Genomic DNA, 17,954 nt, shown 5'->3' on the forward strand with positions numbered 1-17,954 from the left:
CAGTGTAGGGTCTGCTTCAACAAGCTTCCCTCTCCTTTGGTCTCCCAGAACCAGAAGAGGCGTGAAAAGGGCAGAGGAGATACTGGTGACACGCATACATAGTCTCCAATTGCTTGGGGAAGAGAGGAGGGGGACTTAAGCACCTGTGGGAAGGTGGTCACTTTGAGTCTCAGCAACAGCTTCATGGGGAGCAAGACCTGCAGGAGATGAGTTGCTGTGCTCATTAGGCCTGACACTCCTGTGCAGATCATGTTTCTGCTAATAAAGAGTTAACTCCCACTTGCCAGTGTGATTTACTGCTGGCTCACTCCTGACAGGACGACAGAGTGATGGAAAGGGAAGTGATTTTACTTTGCTGCAATTGTTTCTACAATGTACGGCTGCCTTCCGCAGCCTGGTACCCACCCAGACTTTGGAACTACAACTCCCATCACCTCCCAAAGCTTAGCCAACGGTCAGGGATGAATGGAGCTGCAGTTCAACACCTGGAAAGCTACATGTTCTCCATCCCTGATCTAAACATTATTCAAAGCAATCACTTTGGAGCTGCTCTCATGAGGGACCTGAAACTCAGAACTGCTATGGAACCAAGGAAACATGAAGTCACATGAGCAGATTAGGATATGCAAATCTACTATAATAATAATAATAATTTATTTATACCCCGCCCATCTGGCTGGGCTTCCCCAGCCACTCTTTTGGAAAGCCACTCCTTTCCAAAAAAATATTAAAATACTGTAATACATCAAACATTAAAAGCTCCCCTAAACAGGGCTGCCTTCAGATGTCTTCTAAAAGTCTGGTAGTTGTTGTTCTCTTTGACATCTGGTGGGAGGGCGTTCCACAGGGAGGGCGCCACTACCAGGAAGGACCTCTGCCTGGTTCCCTGTAACTTGGCTTCTCGCAGTGAGGGAACCGCCAGAAGGCCCTCGGTGCTGGACCTCAGCGTCCGGGTAGAATGATACTGGACCGAGGCCGTTTAGGGCTTTAAAGGTCAGCACCAACACTTTGAATTGTGCTCGGAAACGTACTGGGAGCCAATGTAGGTCTTTCAAGACCGGTGTTATATGGTCTCAGCGGCCGCTCCCAGTCACCAATCTGGCTGCCGCGTTCTGGATTAGTTGTAGTTTCCGGGTCACCTTCAAAGGTAGCCCCACGTAGAGCGCATTGCAGTAGTCCAAGCGGGAGATAACCAGAGCATGCACCACTCTGGCGAGGCAGTCCGCAGGCGGATAGGGTCTCAGCCTAGGTACCAGATGGAGCTGGTAAATAGCTGCCCTGGACACGGATTTGACCTGTGCCTCCATGGACAGCTGTGAGTCCAAAATGACTCCCAGGCTGCGCACCTGGTCCTTCAGGGGCACCGTTACCCCATTCAGAACCAGGGAATCCTCCACACCTGCCAGCCTCCTGTCCCCCAAAAACAGTACTTCTGTCTTGTCAGGATTCAACCTCAATCTGTTAGCCGCCATCCAACCTCCAACCGCCTCCAGCCACTCACACAGGACCTTCACTGCCTTCACTGGTTCTGATTTGAAAGAGAGGTAGAGCTGGGTATCATCTGCATACTGATGAACACCCAGCCCAAACCCCTTGATGATCTCTCCCAGCGGCTGCCTGTAGATGTTGAAAAGCATGGGGGAGAGGACAGAACCCTAAGGCACCCCACAAGTGAGAGCCCAGGGGTCTGAACACTCATCCCCCACCACCACTTTCTGAACACGGCCCAGGAGGAAGGAGCGGAACCACTGTATGACAGTGCCCCCAGCTCCCAGCCCCTCAAGACGGTCCAGAAGGATGTTATGGTCGATGGTGTCAAAGGCCACTGAGAGATCCAGCAGAACTAGGAAACAGCTCTCACCTTTGTCCCTAGCCCACCGGAGATCATCAACCAGTGCGACCAAGGCAGTTTCAGTCCCATGATGAGGCCTGAATCCCGACTGGAAGGGATCCAGGCCAAAAAGAGCAGGTGATGTCACAAGGCTGTCAGTCTTGAACTGCAGGGAAGAGAGACCCACTCGGGGAAAGCCTGTAGCTTAGTGGTAGAGCATCTTGAAGGTCCCAGGTTCAATCCCTGGCATCTCCAGGTAAAGGTGTGAATGTCCTCAAAGAGCTACTGCCAATCAGTGTGGACAATATTGACCTAGAGCAGTGTTTCTCAAAACTTGTTTGACTTTTGTTGGACTACAACTCCCATCATCCCTAGGGGTCAGAAGGGACTAATGGGGTCAGAAGGACCAGGGGTCAGAAGGGACTAACGGTCGGACTCGGTAAGACAGCTTCCCATAATAACCACGTAATAACAGAGAAAAATAATTAAGAAGCTCCCCCAATCGTTAACTCTTAGCTTGAGTCAGATAGGAGACCTGGAAGGTCACATTTCCCTCCCACCCCACCCCATAGCTGTCAACCTTCCCTTTTTTTGGAGGGAAATTCCCTTATTCCAGCGCCGTTTCCCGCTGCTATCCCGGATTGTTAGATATCCCGTAGACTGTCCCCGGGACAAGTGAGGCTGCTGATCCCTTATTTTCAAATCTGAAAGTTGACAGCTATGTCCCACCCCCCACTGGCCTAATGTTCCCCACTCCAATCCTACACTAAAGTTGCTTAAGCTAAGAAAGGCCGGAGCTGGGTTTGTGCCTGGAAGAAAAATACAGTGGTACCTCAGGTTACATACGCTTCAGGTTACATACGCTGCAGGTTATAGATTCCGCTAACCCAGAAATAGTACCTCGGGTTAAGAACTTTGCTTCAGGATGAGAACAGAAATCGCGCAGAGGCAGCGTGGCGGCAGCGGGAGGCCCCATTAGCTAAAGTGGTGCTTCAGGTTAAGAACAGTTTCAGGTTAAGAACGGACCTCCGGAACGAATTAAGTACTTAACCCGAGGTACCACTGTACCTGCATCTTCTATGTACAGTATTTTTTGCTCTATAAGACTCACTTTTTCCCTCCGAAAAAGTAAGGGGAAATGTGTGTGCGTCTTATGGAGCGAATGCAGGCTGCGCAGCTATCCCAGAAGCCAGAACAGCAAGAGGGATCGCTGTTATCACTGCACAGCGATTCCTCTTGTTGTTCTGGCTTCTGAGATTCAGAATATATTTTTTTCTTGTTTTCATCCTCCAAAAACTAGGTGCGTCTTGTGGTCTGGAACGTCTTATAGAGCGAAAAATACGATACCTTGTCCCAAGTTCCATTGAAGAAAAGTAATGTGTACACACACACACACAAACAAACACACACACACATATATATGGGGTAATCAGTGGCTGCTCCCAGACTCTGGAACTCCCTCCCCAGACTCGCTCTCTCTGGGGTAAAAATAAAGAAATAAATAATAGTGTCAGCTGAGTGGTTAATGCACTTAACAACCATCCACCCTATGCAATTTGCCCAGTCCTCTTTTAAAGCAGTCCAAGTTTGTGACCGTCACTGCCTCCTGAGGGAGCAAATGCCATAATTTAACTGTGCACTGCTTTTAGTCTATTTTGCAGCAAGCTATTAGGAGGTTTCACTCTGGCATCATGGATTGGCACAGCTAAGCACAACATCCACAGGGTGGCCCCAGCCCTTCCATCAATCTCCTGTTAGCAGGGCTGTTGGCCGTTTGCAAATTTCCGTCGCCGCCCCGCATGATTGACATGCAATTTTGCATGGAGTTTCCCTCAGCTCACAATTTGGCTCTCACCGTGCCTGAAAACAAGCAAACAAGAATTCCCTTCCTCCTGCCACTCAAAGAGAGTAAGCCCGCCCCCGGGAGCCTTCATTGGTAAATGCATCTTAATCGCGTGACTTCTTCTGGCCTACCACAGCTCAAGAGAGGCCTCCCACCCCCACCCCCACCCCGCTGGTTGTTTTGTAGCCCTTTGACAACTGAATCGCCAGGCTCGCTGGATGTCAAGCTACAGGATCTCCTATCTGAGCCGCCTGAGATCGCTGGAAGGAAAGCTGCAATCCTAAAAAGGCAGGCACGCCCGCCCGCTTCCTTAGGAAAGGGGCTTATTACAATTTAACAGACTCGACTGCCAAGTAAACATGCAAAATAGAAGCAGCAAGTCTCGCCTCTCTGCGTCGTTAACACACACACACACACCCCGCGCGCTTTTTAGCGGAATGGGATCGTGCTCGCTCGCCTTAAATTAGGGACGGGGAACCTGCAGCCATTCAGGAGTCTCTGGGGAGACCCCTCCCCGCTCCGGTCTGGGACAAAAGAGTTTTGCTCACGCAACGTAACAGCGGATTAATTTGTGGAAAGTAGGTCAAGACACGGCTTTTGCGCTGATAATTCCATTTTAGTAGACTAAGACAGCGTCTGGGTACCAGATCCCGGGAGCTAGCAAGCCCGCACCTAGCGCAGTGGACGCTGCTTTCCGAGTATACACGCACAGCGTCCGCCACCCCACGGCTGCTAACTCGGAAGCAACTGCGATTCTGTCCAGCGTGGCCCGCGCCCAGATTAAGCGTCCACAGGCTGGCAGCTCGAGCAAATATTCTCCGTAGAGCATGCTCAGTGGCAGCAGGAAAGAGTGGGAGGCGAAACGCAGCACAGCCGGAGCCTTCGCTTGTTTACTCCTTAAGTCTTATCGAGTACAATGGCCCTTGATTTTTAGCAAACCGCGCTTGAGATGGCAGTCTTGCAGGCGCAGCTTCGAGTCGTTGCGCCGAGCTAAGCGGTTCACCGAACCGGGCTCCTATCTGCTCTCTCTCCAGCTCCACATCCGCCCCGCCAGTCAAGTAGTATTCAGGGGGCTCCTTCTACCGTTTGAGCTGTCACAGCTCCCGTCCCAAGCACACCCCAGCTGCCTCTAGCATGTACGCATGCGCCCTGGGGACCGCAATAGCTGGGGGGTTACGATCTTAAAAGTATCCGATCGCGCGTAGATACCGTCTTATTCCCCCCACCCCCCGCGCGCGATCCCTTTCTTGCAGCTCCGCCGTTGCAACATTCCCCCGCAATCGCCCAACGTTCTAAAGCAACAAAGAACGCTTCCCCACACACCCCACCGCCTTCCCACGCTGCCGCAACGTTCGATCGAACCCCGCAACGTTCTATCCGCCGCGGCGGCTCGTTTGCAACGTTCTATTCCACCCCTCCTCCACCGCTGCCGCCGCCGCCTCTTTCTTCCCCCGCCCCGGATCGTCGCAGCGTTCAATCCCCTCCCCCTCCTCCCTCTCCCTCTCCGGATTGTTGCAACGTTCCATCCGCTGCTTGCTCGCCGACGTTCCAAAGCAGGCCGCGGACGTTCGATCGGCAGCAGCAGCAGCAGCAGCAGCTCCTCGGATCCTTTTCCGCCCTTTCTTTCAATCCGCATCCTCCGGCTCCCACGCTCTCCCGTCTCTTCCCCCCTCACGTGTCCCGGGCTCCCAGCTGGGGAAGGAGGGGAGAGAGAGAGAATCTCTCGCTCTCTTTCCTCCTCACATGACCCGAGTGTTTGTCCCCGTGATCAGCGCCTCGGCTCCCGTGTCTCCTCCGCGTCCCCTCTACCTCCATCCGGCGTGAGATTTAAACTTCGTCCCCTCCCTCCTCCCCTCCCGCCCCCTTCTCCCCCTGGTGCTGCGGGGGTCTTTCCCCCACCCCCTCTCCCTCCCCCCTCCCTTTCCCCCCCTTCCCTTCTCCCCCCATGGACATGCTGGATCCCGGCCTGGACACAGCCACCGCCTCCGCTGCATCCAGGTAAGGGGGGAAGATCCCACGACACCCCCATTTAGCAGGGCGGGGGGGGGGGCTACGGCACCCAGCCTTCCCTCTCTTCTCGGGCCTAGCGAGGGTGGGGGAGGGGAGAGGGAACCAGCCATGATCCTCCTGCGGCGGCGGCAGCAGCGGCGCAGAGAGAGTGGGGGAGAACAAAATGGAGGACGAGGCAGAGCTTAGGCTCTCCGGGACGGGGGAAGTGGGACGAGGGTGGGGGGGACACGGCAATTCCAGGGGACGTGACCTGGGGCTGAGAACTGGGTGTCTGGAATAAAAGGGAAAGTGTGTGTGTGTGTGGAGAGAGAAAGGAGAGGTTGTGATCAGGAGGACTCCGTGCCATTGTAGGGTGAGAAGCAACGGGACACCCCCCCCCCCAAAAAAAACCCACACAACCCCACAATCGCACACGCACCGTCCAAGATCTGAAATGCATTGTCAAGAGGGAAGGGGAAGATAAATCTTGGGTTTATGTGCATTTGGAGAGGGGTGGGGGTGGGGAAAGCATTCAGTGTTTTGGTGGGGGGAGGGAGGACACAAAACACTGATTGGCAGGTAAGGGCTGGGAACGGGGGTAAGTGACTCTGAACAGGGAGGAGGCTGCCAGGGTGATCAGAAAAAGTGGGGGTGCGATTGTGGGGCTCCAAAGGAGAGGGAGTGATGGGGGTGAGGAGATGGTGTTAAGCTGAGAGTCCAGCAGCGTGTTGTAGTGGTTAGAGACTCGGGGTTCAATCCCTACCTTGCCCTGAATGTTCTGGAGTGACACCCCCAGGCATGCTCTCGCTGCCTAACCCTACACCACTGGTTTGTTAGGGTTAAAACGGGGGGGGGGGAGGAGTGCACATTGCGTTCCTCATTCTCCTCCCCAAGCTCCTTAGTGCAGGCATGGGCAATGTGTAGCCTTGCTTTGGGCTTCAGCAGCCACCATCCCCAGCGAGGGCTACTGGGACTGTGGCTGCTGGAGAGAGGGGTGTTGGGAGTCCTCCATCACAGCAGCCCAGGGGTCAGATGTTCCCCAGCCTTGCCTCAGTAGAAAGGTGGAACAAAGTAAGAAAAAGGCCTGGTGGGCTTGGCAACATGGTTCCTTCACTGCGAACAGAGGACCAATCACCAGTTCACCCGCTGCTGTTTCTGGGGGTGTTGTGTGGACACCTAATGTTCATCAAGTGAGCACCTACGACATGCGGTCGTGACCACTGTGCATGGTGCATACATTATTGGAGAACTGGGATTGGCTGCTGCGTTTCCTTGAGAAAGATACACACCTGGTGGGAAATCCAAAAATACTGCAGTGCATTGCGGTCTGTATTAGGACAGCCTTCCCCAACCTGGTGACCTCCTGTGCTTGTGGGACTGCAGCTGCCATCCTCCGTGATCATTGACCATGCTGCCTGGTGCTGATGGGAGTTGTAGTCCTAAACATCTGGAGGGGCACCAGGTTGAGGACAGCCACCCTAGGAATAGTCTTTGTTTCCTTCCGGGTTGCAGTGCTGCTTCAAGGAGAGCCGTCTACCCTGTGGCAGTTGGGCAGAACAGCCAGTGCAGAATTGTGCTGTGCCTTGACACTCCCCTCCCATGACTCTGCTCGCCTATGGTGAGCAAAACTGGATTCTGGGTGACCAGGCAGTGAAAGTTCCATAATTTAGAAGAGAGGGGGCTTAACCATGGGCTTAACCACAAATGACTAACATGAGCTATGTGTGAGGCTGTAAGAGCTACTGTAGGCAGTAATATTTGTGAATCGATTTGCAGGACTGAGTTGTTTTCACAGAGAAGCAAGGGCGGTTACATTAGCATCCTGGAATTTGCCTCCTGGGTGAACACATTTGGGAGGGTAAAAAGGTAGAGTCCCTAGATGATTGTTGGGACTGTGTGAGCAGAGGGTTCATATGGAAAGGAGTGGTCCGCCGAATGAACCCTGGGAATCCAAGCTCTCTTCATTTCATCTGCCTAGTTTGTTGTTGTTGCTATTATTAAACCATTGGGAGTTGGAAATCTTTGCTGATCTACTGCACATGCAAATCAGCCTTATCTAGGGCTGCCATCATACATCCAGGTTTTTCTGGACACATCTGGGAATCGGGCTGCAGAATGGCACCTGGGCCAGCCTTTCTCAACCTGTGGGTCCCCAGATGTTGTTGAACTACAGCTCCCATCACCCCTAGCTAGCAAGGCCAGAGCTCAGGGATGATGGGAGTTGTAGTCCAACAACATCTGGGGACCCACAAGTTGAGTACCACTGATTCTGGGTGGATTTTTGCTGAAATGGCAACATGTCCAGAAAAACCCGGGTGTATGGCAGGTAGGGCGATTATTACAGTCATACCTCAGGTTACAGATGCTTCAGGTTGCGTTTTTTCAGGTTACAGACCCGCCAAAACCCGGAAGTACTGGAACAGGTTACTTCTGGGTTTTGGGGGTCGTGCATGCGCAGAAACGCCAAATCGCAACGCGTGTGTGCGCAGACGTGCTGCTGCGGGTTGCAAACGCTGCAGGTTGCAGACACGCATCCCGCATGGATCACGTTCGCAACCCGAACGTCCACTGTATTAGTATTTTTTAATGCTTAGTAAATCCAAGAAAAGCACCAAAACATTTTTTGGGTGGGGGAGATGCTCCCCCCAGAATACTCAACAACTTGTTTTAAAATGGACCTGTATAGATTGGTTGGGACGCGGGTGGCGCTGCGGGTTAAACCACTGAGCCTAGGACTTGCTGATCAGAAGGTCGGCAGTTCAAATCCCTGTGACGGGGTGAGCTCCCATTGCTCGGTCCCTGCTCCTGCCAACCTAGCAGTTTGAAAGCACATCAAGTGCAAGTAGATAACGAGGTACCGCTCCGGCAGGAAGGTAAATGGCGTTTCCGTGCACTGCTCTGGTTCGCCAGAAGCAGTTTAGTCATGCTGGCCACATGACCCAGAAGCTGTACGCCGGCTCCCTCAGCCAATAAAGCGAGATGAGCGCCGCAACCCCAGAGTCGGTCACGACTGGACCTAATGGTTAGGGGTTCTTTACCTTATAGACTGGTTGCTGTTCTTCACCTCCCTATTCCTGATGTAATGTGTTGATTCGCCTGATATCACCCATGACTTCTTCCCAGAGAGCTTCCCTTCAGTAGAACACACACACACACACACACACACACACACACACACTTTGTATGTATAGAGTTTCCTGGACCTTTCGCCCATCCAAGCACAGGCTTTCAGCAATATTTGCTGCATCATGTGCGTTCAGACATTATTGCGTCGGGGTGGGGGGACCACCGGGGGAAAGATGCACAGAGGCTGGCAGGATAACAGCTTCCTTGAGGAAAAGCGGCTTTTCTGAGTTTGTTGTTCAGGACGTTAGACTGGGCCTGGAGAGACACCTGGGCTCAGATCATCGCTCAGTCATGAAATTCACTGAGTGACCTTTGGGCCAGTCCCTTTTGGTCTACTCAGTCTACCCCAAGGCATGGTGAAGAAGATAAGAGGGTGATCCATGGAACTTCATGCAAGTGAATAGTTGGGCTGCAGAAAGAGGATCAAGGTGCTTCTTGCTCCCATGTCAGGTGTGCATGTGTATTTGCAGATTTGTCATTTTTGTGGTGTCATTTACAAGGCTGGTGGTATGCGTAAATGCATACTGACTTTCAGGCTCAAAAATCACACTGTTAGCCACTCCTAGACCAGAGTGTGGGCAGATTTGTGCAGATGTTGCTCAGGCCCAGCTCCCATCACCCTTGACCGCTAGTCATGTTGGCTGAGGCTGCTGGGATTTGAGACTCCCACCGTTACCTGGAGGGACCCAGGTTAGCCACCTCTGTGCTTCCTCAGCTCCTGGCAGCGGTAGAAGGTGAACAGACAGGCAGGCATCTCTTAGATGCCGTCAACAGAGGTGAGGCCTAGCCCTGTTGGTGAAATATAAGAGAAAACGTAATAGGGGTTGCTACCCCAGATTCTTCTTCTTCCCCTTCCCATCTTTGCTGGTACATTTCTTAAACTTCCGGAATTGATTGGGGGCATTTACCGGGGTTTAAATAAGGAGAGAGAAAGCTCCTAAGCAGGGGTGGGCTCTGTTGTGAACAGAGAGGAGCATGACTTGACGGGAGATGCCAGAGTTATCTCATGTGATTGTTGGTGATGCCAGGAGAACCATTGGAAGCGGCTTATGTAGTGTCAGGGGTGGGGAGGGAAACTGCCTCCTTCCAGCCCTCTTCGGGATTCTCCCCAGAACGCCACCCTTCTCACGAGCCCTACTTTGCACCCTCCGTGGGTGTTCTTACCTGGCTGGAATGGGTCCTTGGGATCCAGTGGGATGGCACATAGAGAGTGGAATGCATCTGAGAAGCATATCTGCTCCACACTGACTGGCAGCAGCTCTCTCTGGTTTTAGGCAGGCGTTCTCTCCCCTTAAAAGTATCTGGGGAGGCCAGGGATTGAGCTTGGGACCGTTTGCATGGAGAATATGTGCTCTCCAACTGACCTGTGACCTTACCCCAGGGCTGTCCCTTTCCCAGAAAAGGCCGTGAAAGCAAGGAGAGGGACTGTGCTTACGAGATCAAGGAGGCAGTAAAGGGAGGTGGGGATGAAGAGTCTTGCAAGTTCTAGCGCTCAGCATATTGGGGAGGGGTTGGCCAGGTTGGGGGGGCCCCTCTGGGCAAAAACCTGATGGACCCCTTTGTAGGCCCAGGCGAGCGTACCTGGCTGTGGCACTCTAGACAATGCCAGAGCCGTAGCTAGGTGATCTTGCGTCCCTGGGAGAACGGTCGAGATTGCGCCCGCCTAGCCATGGACAAATTAGCTCTTCTTTCCGTCTCTCCTCCAACCCCCGCCCCTCCACCCATTCAATTCCTCCTCTGTTTAAAATCATTTCTTATGAGGCAATAATATTTATATTTATGGACATATTTTTAGCCAATTTTTGGGGGGCGCCCCCATCACCTGCGTCCCTAGCGGGGCCCCACCTCACCACCTCCTAGCTACGGCCCTGGACAGCACCAGGCAGCCTCAAGCTGCAGTCCAGGGGCATCTAGAGGGTCAGTCCTGATGCAGGGCAGAAAGAGAACAATCCCTGTGGTTTGCCCCCAACATCTGGTCTCTGAGTTTCCATGGCTAGTCAAGATGACCTTGACATCATTGTCAGCTCTGCATCAAAGGTCTTCCCAGAAGTGCGTGCCAGTCACATAAACCCAATTTTATTGAGACCTCCCGTAAACTGGAAGTGCCTTTTTCTCTTCTGTACTCGAGTTCCCACATCTTATCCACAGACATTGCTTCTTCTCCCACCCCACCCCCAACCCGGCCACCTCCCCAAACTCAGCTGCTATCCCCACAGGAGGTGAGAATAATTAGGACCCTGTTGTGTACCAGACAGTAATAAAACGAAGGGCTCCATCTATTTTCTGTCTTTTCTAGTCATTGTGGAATCCCTTTTTTATTATTTAAAAAACCACCCTTGTGTCTAATGTGTCCTACATGCTTTCAGCTGAGTATATTGGGGGTGGGGAGAAGTGGAAAGGCAGGGTCCCCCAGGGGTAGGGGTGGGTGACGGAATAGAGGCCCAGGTGCCATGATGTCTCAATGAAGCTCAAATGACTCATAGAATCACAGAATTGTAGAGTTGGAAGAGGGTCTCCAGGGGTCATCTAGTCCAACCCCTGCAATGCAGGACAGCTTCTCCAGGATGGTGGCTGCCAAACATTTTGAACTCTCAGTTCCCAACAGTTCTTTCAGGCGTGATCAGGGGTGATGGGAGTTATGGTCCAGCAACATCTGGAGGGATTCAAATTGGGGGACAGGCAAAGAGCCTGCTGGATCAGGCGAATGGTCCATCATCCTGCTAAGGTGGGGAAATTAGAATTAAAAAGAACTCCTGCCTTTCCTGCTACTCAGTGTGTTTATGTGGGTACACTGCAACACCGACACTGAATTCCTGGATATCATAATAGTTGGAGTTTTGGGGCGGCAGGGAGACGGTTAGCAGCAAATCACTTCTCCAGTGGCGAAGAACCAAAATAAAAGGTTTTTGAATGAATCAAGGAGTTCCGTATTTGGGCAGTGGATGTGTCACTCCTCTTTATTGTCTAGATCAGCCTTTCTCAACCTGTGGGTACCTAGATGTTGTTGAACTACAACTCCCATCACCCCTAGCTAGCAAGGCCAGAGCTCAGGGATGATGGAAGTTGTAGTCCAACAACATCTGGGGACCCACAGGTTGAGAACCGCTGGTCTAGGTCTTTTCATAAAATGTCAGTCATTGGTGTGGCTTTGTTCATTGGCTAGAAACGCTGAAAGGCGTGAGCTAGGCTAGTTTCTCACCAAACAAGTGGAGAAAATATCTCCAGCCATTTTGCCTCGGGTATTAGGCTTTCTACAAGCAGCTTACAATAGCTGGGTGCCTGGTGATTATGGAAGAAGGGGATTTAACTGTTCCCCTTGCCCAGCTCTGTGCCCCCTCTGTGGTGCAATGGGTCAATGTGTTTGGCTGTTAACCAGAAGGTTGATGGTTTGAGCCCACCATGGGATGGTTGTAGGCGGAATTCCTGCATTACGGGGAGTCATATTGGTGACCCTCGGGTCCCTTCCAACCCCACAATTCTATCATTCTAAGAGCATATTGGGATCTGAGAGTAAGGAAAGCCAGATCTGTTACTTGAGAATCTCCTGGGTTTTCCATCTGAGCTGCATTCCTGGGCTGCCAGAAAGGACCTTCTCCATGGCAGAGTCTGGGCTGGGACTAGCTACCATGGTGGCTTCCAGGCATTGCAGGATCCAACTCCCATCTGCCCCAGCCAGCCTGGCCAGTGGCCAGGGATGATGGGAGCTGTAGTCCACAACATCTGGAAGGTACCACATTTCACCCAGGCTTTAGAGCAGAGTTTCCCAAACTTGGATCTCCAGCTGTTTTGGGACTACAGTTCCCATTATTCCTGACCACTGGTCCTGCTAGCTTGGGTCCTGCAAGCTTGGCCCTCCAGATGTCATTGGTCTTCAACTCCATTGTCCTTCACTGCTGATGGAAGTTGGTGTCTGAAGGGCGCCCTGTTGGCTAGTCCTGGCCTAGACTCTGCCCTCTCTGGCATCCCAGCAAGATCCTGACGGTCATGATCATCTCTGTGGTTGGGGATGATGGGATCTGGAGGGTCGCAGGTTCCCTACTACTGTTTTCGCACTCCCTTCATAGGGAGGCTCACCGCACACTTCCATCTCGAGTCTGCTGCAATGTAGACCCTTTTCGTTTCACTCGTTGACTTTCCAAATTCCAGTGAGCGTTGGCCATGCTGATGGGGACTGATGGGAGGTGGAGTCTAGGAAAAACAACACCATGGTCTAGGAGTCACTGGCCCCTAAGCACCTCCCTGGACCACGTCCATGGTATACCTACAACACAACCCTGAACCCTAACCCTTAAGAAGGATATGGAGGTAGCTTTTGAGCTCTTTAACCCAGCCTTTCTCCTCTGCATTGGGCACCTCCCCTTGGCGTCTCAGTGCCATTCCTGCTCTGCGCCAACGTCCTGCCGAGATACGAGCCTTATCTCCCTCTGCCAGCGCGAAGAATTAAGATAGCCAAATGCCTCCGTAGCTGCAAGGCCGGGCGGTGTGTGCCTTCCTTTATCCTGTCTCCGTCAAAGCAAAAAGAGGATATTAACACCGAACCCTTGTGGCAGACATCAGCGCAGGGATCTCTGGCTTTCAGGAATGCGCGGGCTGAATATCAAGCTTCCTTGTCACCGATAGCGAGCAGGAAGTGAGGCTGCGTTGCTGCCCACTCCAGGGAACGGGGCTGGGTTTCTAGGCTCTGCACAGTGAGAGATTTGCAGGGGCTGTTAAATCAGTGGGAGAAGAGCTTGGCAGAGGATGTTTTAGGGGCATTCTGTTGCCCAGGCAGTGTTAAAATTCTGCATGGAGGGCAGTGGAATTCTGGAGCGTCTTGTGCTAATGAAAGTTGGTCTCGTCTGCACAGAATTCCTCTTATTTTATGCAATTCTATTCTGCAATTGGGAATGAATGAATGAATCTTTATTTGCATCAGCCACCAGCCATAGCAATAATCAAAATGTGGTGTACAGAGGATAAAGGTAAAAAGTCAATTACAATGGTACCTCGGGTTACATACGTTTCAGGTTACATACGCTTCAGGTTACAGACTACGCTAACCCAGAAATAGTACCTTGGGTTAAGAACTTTGCTTCAGGATGAGAACAGAAATCGTGGTCCGGCGGCGCAGCAGCAGCAGGAGGCCCCATTAGCTAAAGTGGTGCTTCAGGTTAAGAACAGTTTCAGGTTAAGAACGGACCTCCGGAACGAATTAAGTACTTAACCCGAGGTACCACTGTATATAAAATGCATTTTGGGGGTTTGGGTCAATAGAGAAATAATGGATCTTATTTTAATTGCCCTGGCTAAAAACCTTCCAACCTTTGCTGCACCTGCTCATCTTTATCTGCCAAGAGAAAGGACACTGTAACAGTGGTTGGGCGACCCGGAGTGGACAATAATAGAGGGGTGATAACCTCACTCCTCAAATCTTTATAAAGAGTGCAGGCCAGAAGGACATGCACCACTGATTAAGTACTGCTATCTCCACAGGGACGTAACAGAGAATTTTTTGGAATCGTCCCCCACGTACAGCCAAAGGCATTATATTCAATCTTGCAGGAGTAAAAGCACAATTCTTGCTCCTACTTTTCCCTCTGGTCCCATCTGCGCTGGACATTTAAAGCAGCATCATGCAACTTTAAACAGTCACAACTATCTCCAAAGAATCATAAGGAGGTATCATGCATCCCCCAACCACAGAGCTAAGATTCTCAGAGCTTCCCGCAAAGAGGGGTTGATTTTTCAACTACTCTGGGACAGGTAGCTCTGCGAAGGGATTAGGGGTCTCCTTAAAACACCCCTAATAAACTATGCTCCCCGTATTTCTCTGGGGAAAGCCATGACTGTTCAAAGTACTATCATAGTACTATAAAGGAATGGTATGAATGTGGACTACCGTTCTTCTGAATGAGCTTTCGGAAGGGAACAAGGCCCAGAGCTGACCTCTGCAGGCTTAGATTCTATCTCGGCTGACAGTTCTTTTTCTTCTCTCTCTCTCCCCCACCCTCCCTTTGTGTTACAGCCACGAGAAAGGTCAAGAAGGTGAAGAGGGAGTCGAGCTGCAGGAAGGTGAGGAGGGGTCCTGGGCTGGCCCAGAAAATGCCCAGCCAACCTGCGTGAGCAAGTTGTAGCCCCTGCTCGGGGAGGGATTTCTACCGCCAGGGCACCGCCCGATAAGTAAGGCGTACGAAATGTCTGTCTGTGAACAAAGCTGAATCTCTGGCCTCCTCCTGTCTGGATCCCACGGGGGCAGTGTGTTGGCAGCTGGAAGCCCAAATCTCCCCGACCCCCTGCAGACCCACACAGCCCTAGAGCCCCTCTAGCATCTTGTCCTTCACTCAGACGCATCATGCACAAGATGTGAGATGAGTGAAAGAGGAGGGAAGCAAACCCTTTCCTGCCATTCGTACATCAGGGTTCGTCCTAGTGCATTTGCACTTCACAGAGTTTTGCTAGCAAGAAATAAAGGTCCCTGCCCCAGAGAGGTTTCAGTCGACCACCCCCTTGCTGTTGTTATTTCTCTCCTCCTTTTCCTTCAAGATGTTCAGGGAAGCATACACAGAGATTCCTCTCCCCCCCCCTCTCTCTTGCACAGACAAACACACTTTTGTCATCACAACAACCCTGTGAGGTAGGTTCAGCTGAGAGGGTGGGTGGTCTGAGGTCACTTCATAGAAGTTATATGAGCCCAGCCTGAACATACTCTTTGCTCCTTCATATTCTCCACAGTTTAGACTCCTCGGCCTTTGGTGGATATTTAATGTTATCAAAATAGCTTTCCTTCCCACAAGGTAGTGACTGTGTGCTAAGTAGCAGCCTGCACTAAGGCACATTTTGCGGACAGGATGTAGGTTTCTAGAACGGCGTAAATGAAAGGGAGGTTGAAACTAGTTCAGGGTTTTAAATTCTGGAGTGGCAGGTTGTATAAATAAACCCACTACATGACTGAGATCAAGAGTGTGTTGTGTGGCCTGGACTGTTGCACCCCCCCCTCTCCCAAATCTGATGGGTTCCCCTGCGGGAGGACACCCCAGTAACCAAGCAGAGCCGCAGTCGCCAGAGTGACACCTCCACCGAATTTGGTTCAAAAAAGGCATTTGATTATAGGCAAGAGAATAGGCTGTGGCGTGAGGGTTGATGCCCACAACAGCTGATGTTATTAATATCATTATTATCAGGAAGTCTGGGATAGCTCAGTCAGTAGAGCATAAGACTCTTAATCTCAAGGTTGGGAGTTTGAGCCCCACATTGGGAAAAAGATTCATGGGTTGGACTAAATGACCCTTGTGGTCCCATCCAAAACTGTGATTGATTTGTTTCTTACCACAAAAATGTCTCGAAGCGATGAGTACAAAATCGTACACTATAGAAGATTTAAACTGCACCAGAAAAATAAAAAGAACCTTAACTGAACGAACTGAAAGTGCTTATCTCTCAATAGCATAAAAAGGACCCACCCTACTAAATGATGAGCACTGATGCAGGCTGGGATATAATCATACCCTGTGACCCCAATTATGTTTGGGTAAACAGGAACACCTTTGTCACTTAAAGGTTAATCCTGATGTCGCCAGGGGAGTGGCATTCCGCAGTTGGGGAGCCACCACTGAGAAGGCCCATTCCAGGTCACAAATGTGCCTGTTAGCCCCCAAAAGGCTGGCAAACTCCTGCAGCAGCAACGACAACACCTGTGCCAATGAGGCTGGTGTGCCCTAAAGCTGGCAGTAATCAATTTCCTTTCTCTCTCTCCCAGGAGACGGCACAAATGCGGATGAGCAGACTGCAGTGGCCATCGCCAGCGTCCAGCAAGCAGCCTTCACAGACCATAATATCCAGTACCAGTTCCGCACAGAGAACAATGGAGGACAGGTAGCAGAACCCTCGTCAGGGAGCTTGGCTTTTAACTGCGTGGGTACGGCGGAAGGGGTAAGAGCTTCAGGCGCAAGGGCATTGGCCCCTGGGCGGCTTCCCGCTGCCGACTGGCCAGTCGTCACATTCCGAAGAGTCACGTGGTGTGGCGCTCGTGGGACCGCACCATTTCATTATCGGGGGTGTTTGTGCGTGTCATTGCATGATTGACTATATTCCCTAAATGTCTAGTCGCAGCATTGCCCACATTATTGGAGTGGGGTGGGGTGGTCCCTATAAAACCCGCAAGCTCCAACCATTTATTCTCAACCCCTCCACTCCAGTTTAGCCAAATCACAGACTCGTAAAATTGCAGAGTTTGGAGGAACCCCGACAGTCCAACCCCATGCAATGCAGGAATCTCAACTAAAGCATCCATGACAGACAGACACCCCTTGCCTCTGTATCGTGAGGACCAGAAGGACATGATCACTTCCTCCCAAGGTTCCCAGTACTTCCAAATTCGCTAGTCAGTTCCTCCCTGTTGGTGAGGACCAGGCCCAAGACAGATGATCCCCTTGTTGCCTCTCACATTTTGGGAAATGAAAGTGTCTCGGTTATATGCCTCAGTAACATTCCAAGAAGAACCATTGCGAAAGATGGGGGACAAACCCGCATCACAAAAGGTGGGGACACCCCCCCACACACCCCTGGTAGCTCTCCAGCAATGGTTCCACTTTCCCTGACATACTAACTTTCTGTATGCAGAATTGTGTGCTTGCTTTCACGTGAGGAAACGGTTGGTCTTCTTCATTTATTATCACCCAGGAGAATCCCTGAAGGGCTTCTAGCAGTGTGTTTCTTCTCTCCTCTTGAGTAAATCTCCTCTGGCTTCCAGAGATTTTAGCAGATGTTGCCATAACCTTAAGAACTAGAAAATTGTATTTGTGTGTTGTTGTTTTTTTGCTGCTGTTTAGTTTGGCCAGTGTCTAACTTACGTGTCCCAACAGCGCGAGGATTTCCACTGGAACAGCAGAACTTCCACCCCACCTCACCTGCCACACCCTCCTTAGGTCTACTCGGGAGGGCTGGAGAAAACCCAGAACAGACTTAGGGGGCAAGGTGGCGGAAGCAGGGAGGATGCTCTGTTGCACAAGTGTAAATCCTTGCGCTGGCAGGATTTGTTAGTTGGATATCGACCACTGAAATACTCTAGGATGCTATATTCGGTACCGTTCTCCATCTTACTGTTTCTCCAGCTGAGGACCCTCGTTTCACACCAGGAATGGTCTCAATACAGGCATGCTTTGATTTGACTTCTCTGTGGGACTGTCT

At 51.5% G+C, this 17,954-nt stretch overlaps 1 protein-coding gene and 1 long non-coding RNA gene across 3 annotated transcripts in view; one reads left to right on the forward strand and one right to left on the reverse strand.

Moving 5' to 3' along the window:
- Positions 1–5,297, reverse strand: part of LOC144328477 (uncharacterized) — a 20,741-nt gene extending 15,444 nt beyond the window's left edge. Inside the window, exon 1 of the long non-coding RNA XR_013393752.1 lies at positions 5,212–5,297. This is a non-coding gene — a long non-coding RNA (uncharacterized LOC144328477). The remainder of the gene's footprint in view (positions 1–5,211) is intronic.
- The window catches only part of USF2 (upstream transcription factor 2, c-fos interacting), a 23,088-nt gene continuing 10,421 nt past the window's right edge, over positions 5,288–17,954 (forward strand). Inside the window, exons 1-3 of one of the 2 annotated variants that reach the window (XM_028742545.2) lie at positions 5,288–5,672; positions 14,794–14,840; positions 16,525–16,697. In XM_028742545.2, coding sequence (XP_028598378.1) covers positions 5,620–5,672; positions 14,794–14,840; positions 16,525–16,697 — 273 coding nt within the window. In that variant the 5' untranslated portion in view covers positions 5,288–5,619. The remainder of the gene's footprint in view (positions 5,673–14,793; positions 14,841–16,524; positions 16,698–17,954) is intronic. The other variant, XM_028742547.2, reaches the window with a different exon arrangement.

This window comes from Podarcis muralis, chromosome 7 (assembly GCF_964188315.1).
Source record: "Podarcis muralis chromosome 7, rPodMur119.hap1.1, whole genome shotgun sequence".
NCBI lineage: Eukaryota > Metazoa > Chordata > Lepidosauria > Squamata > Lacertidae > Podarcis > Podarcis muralis.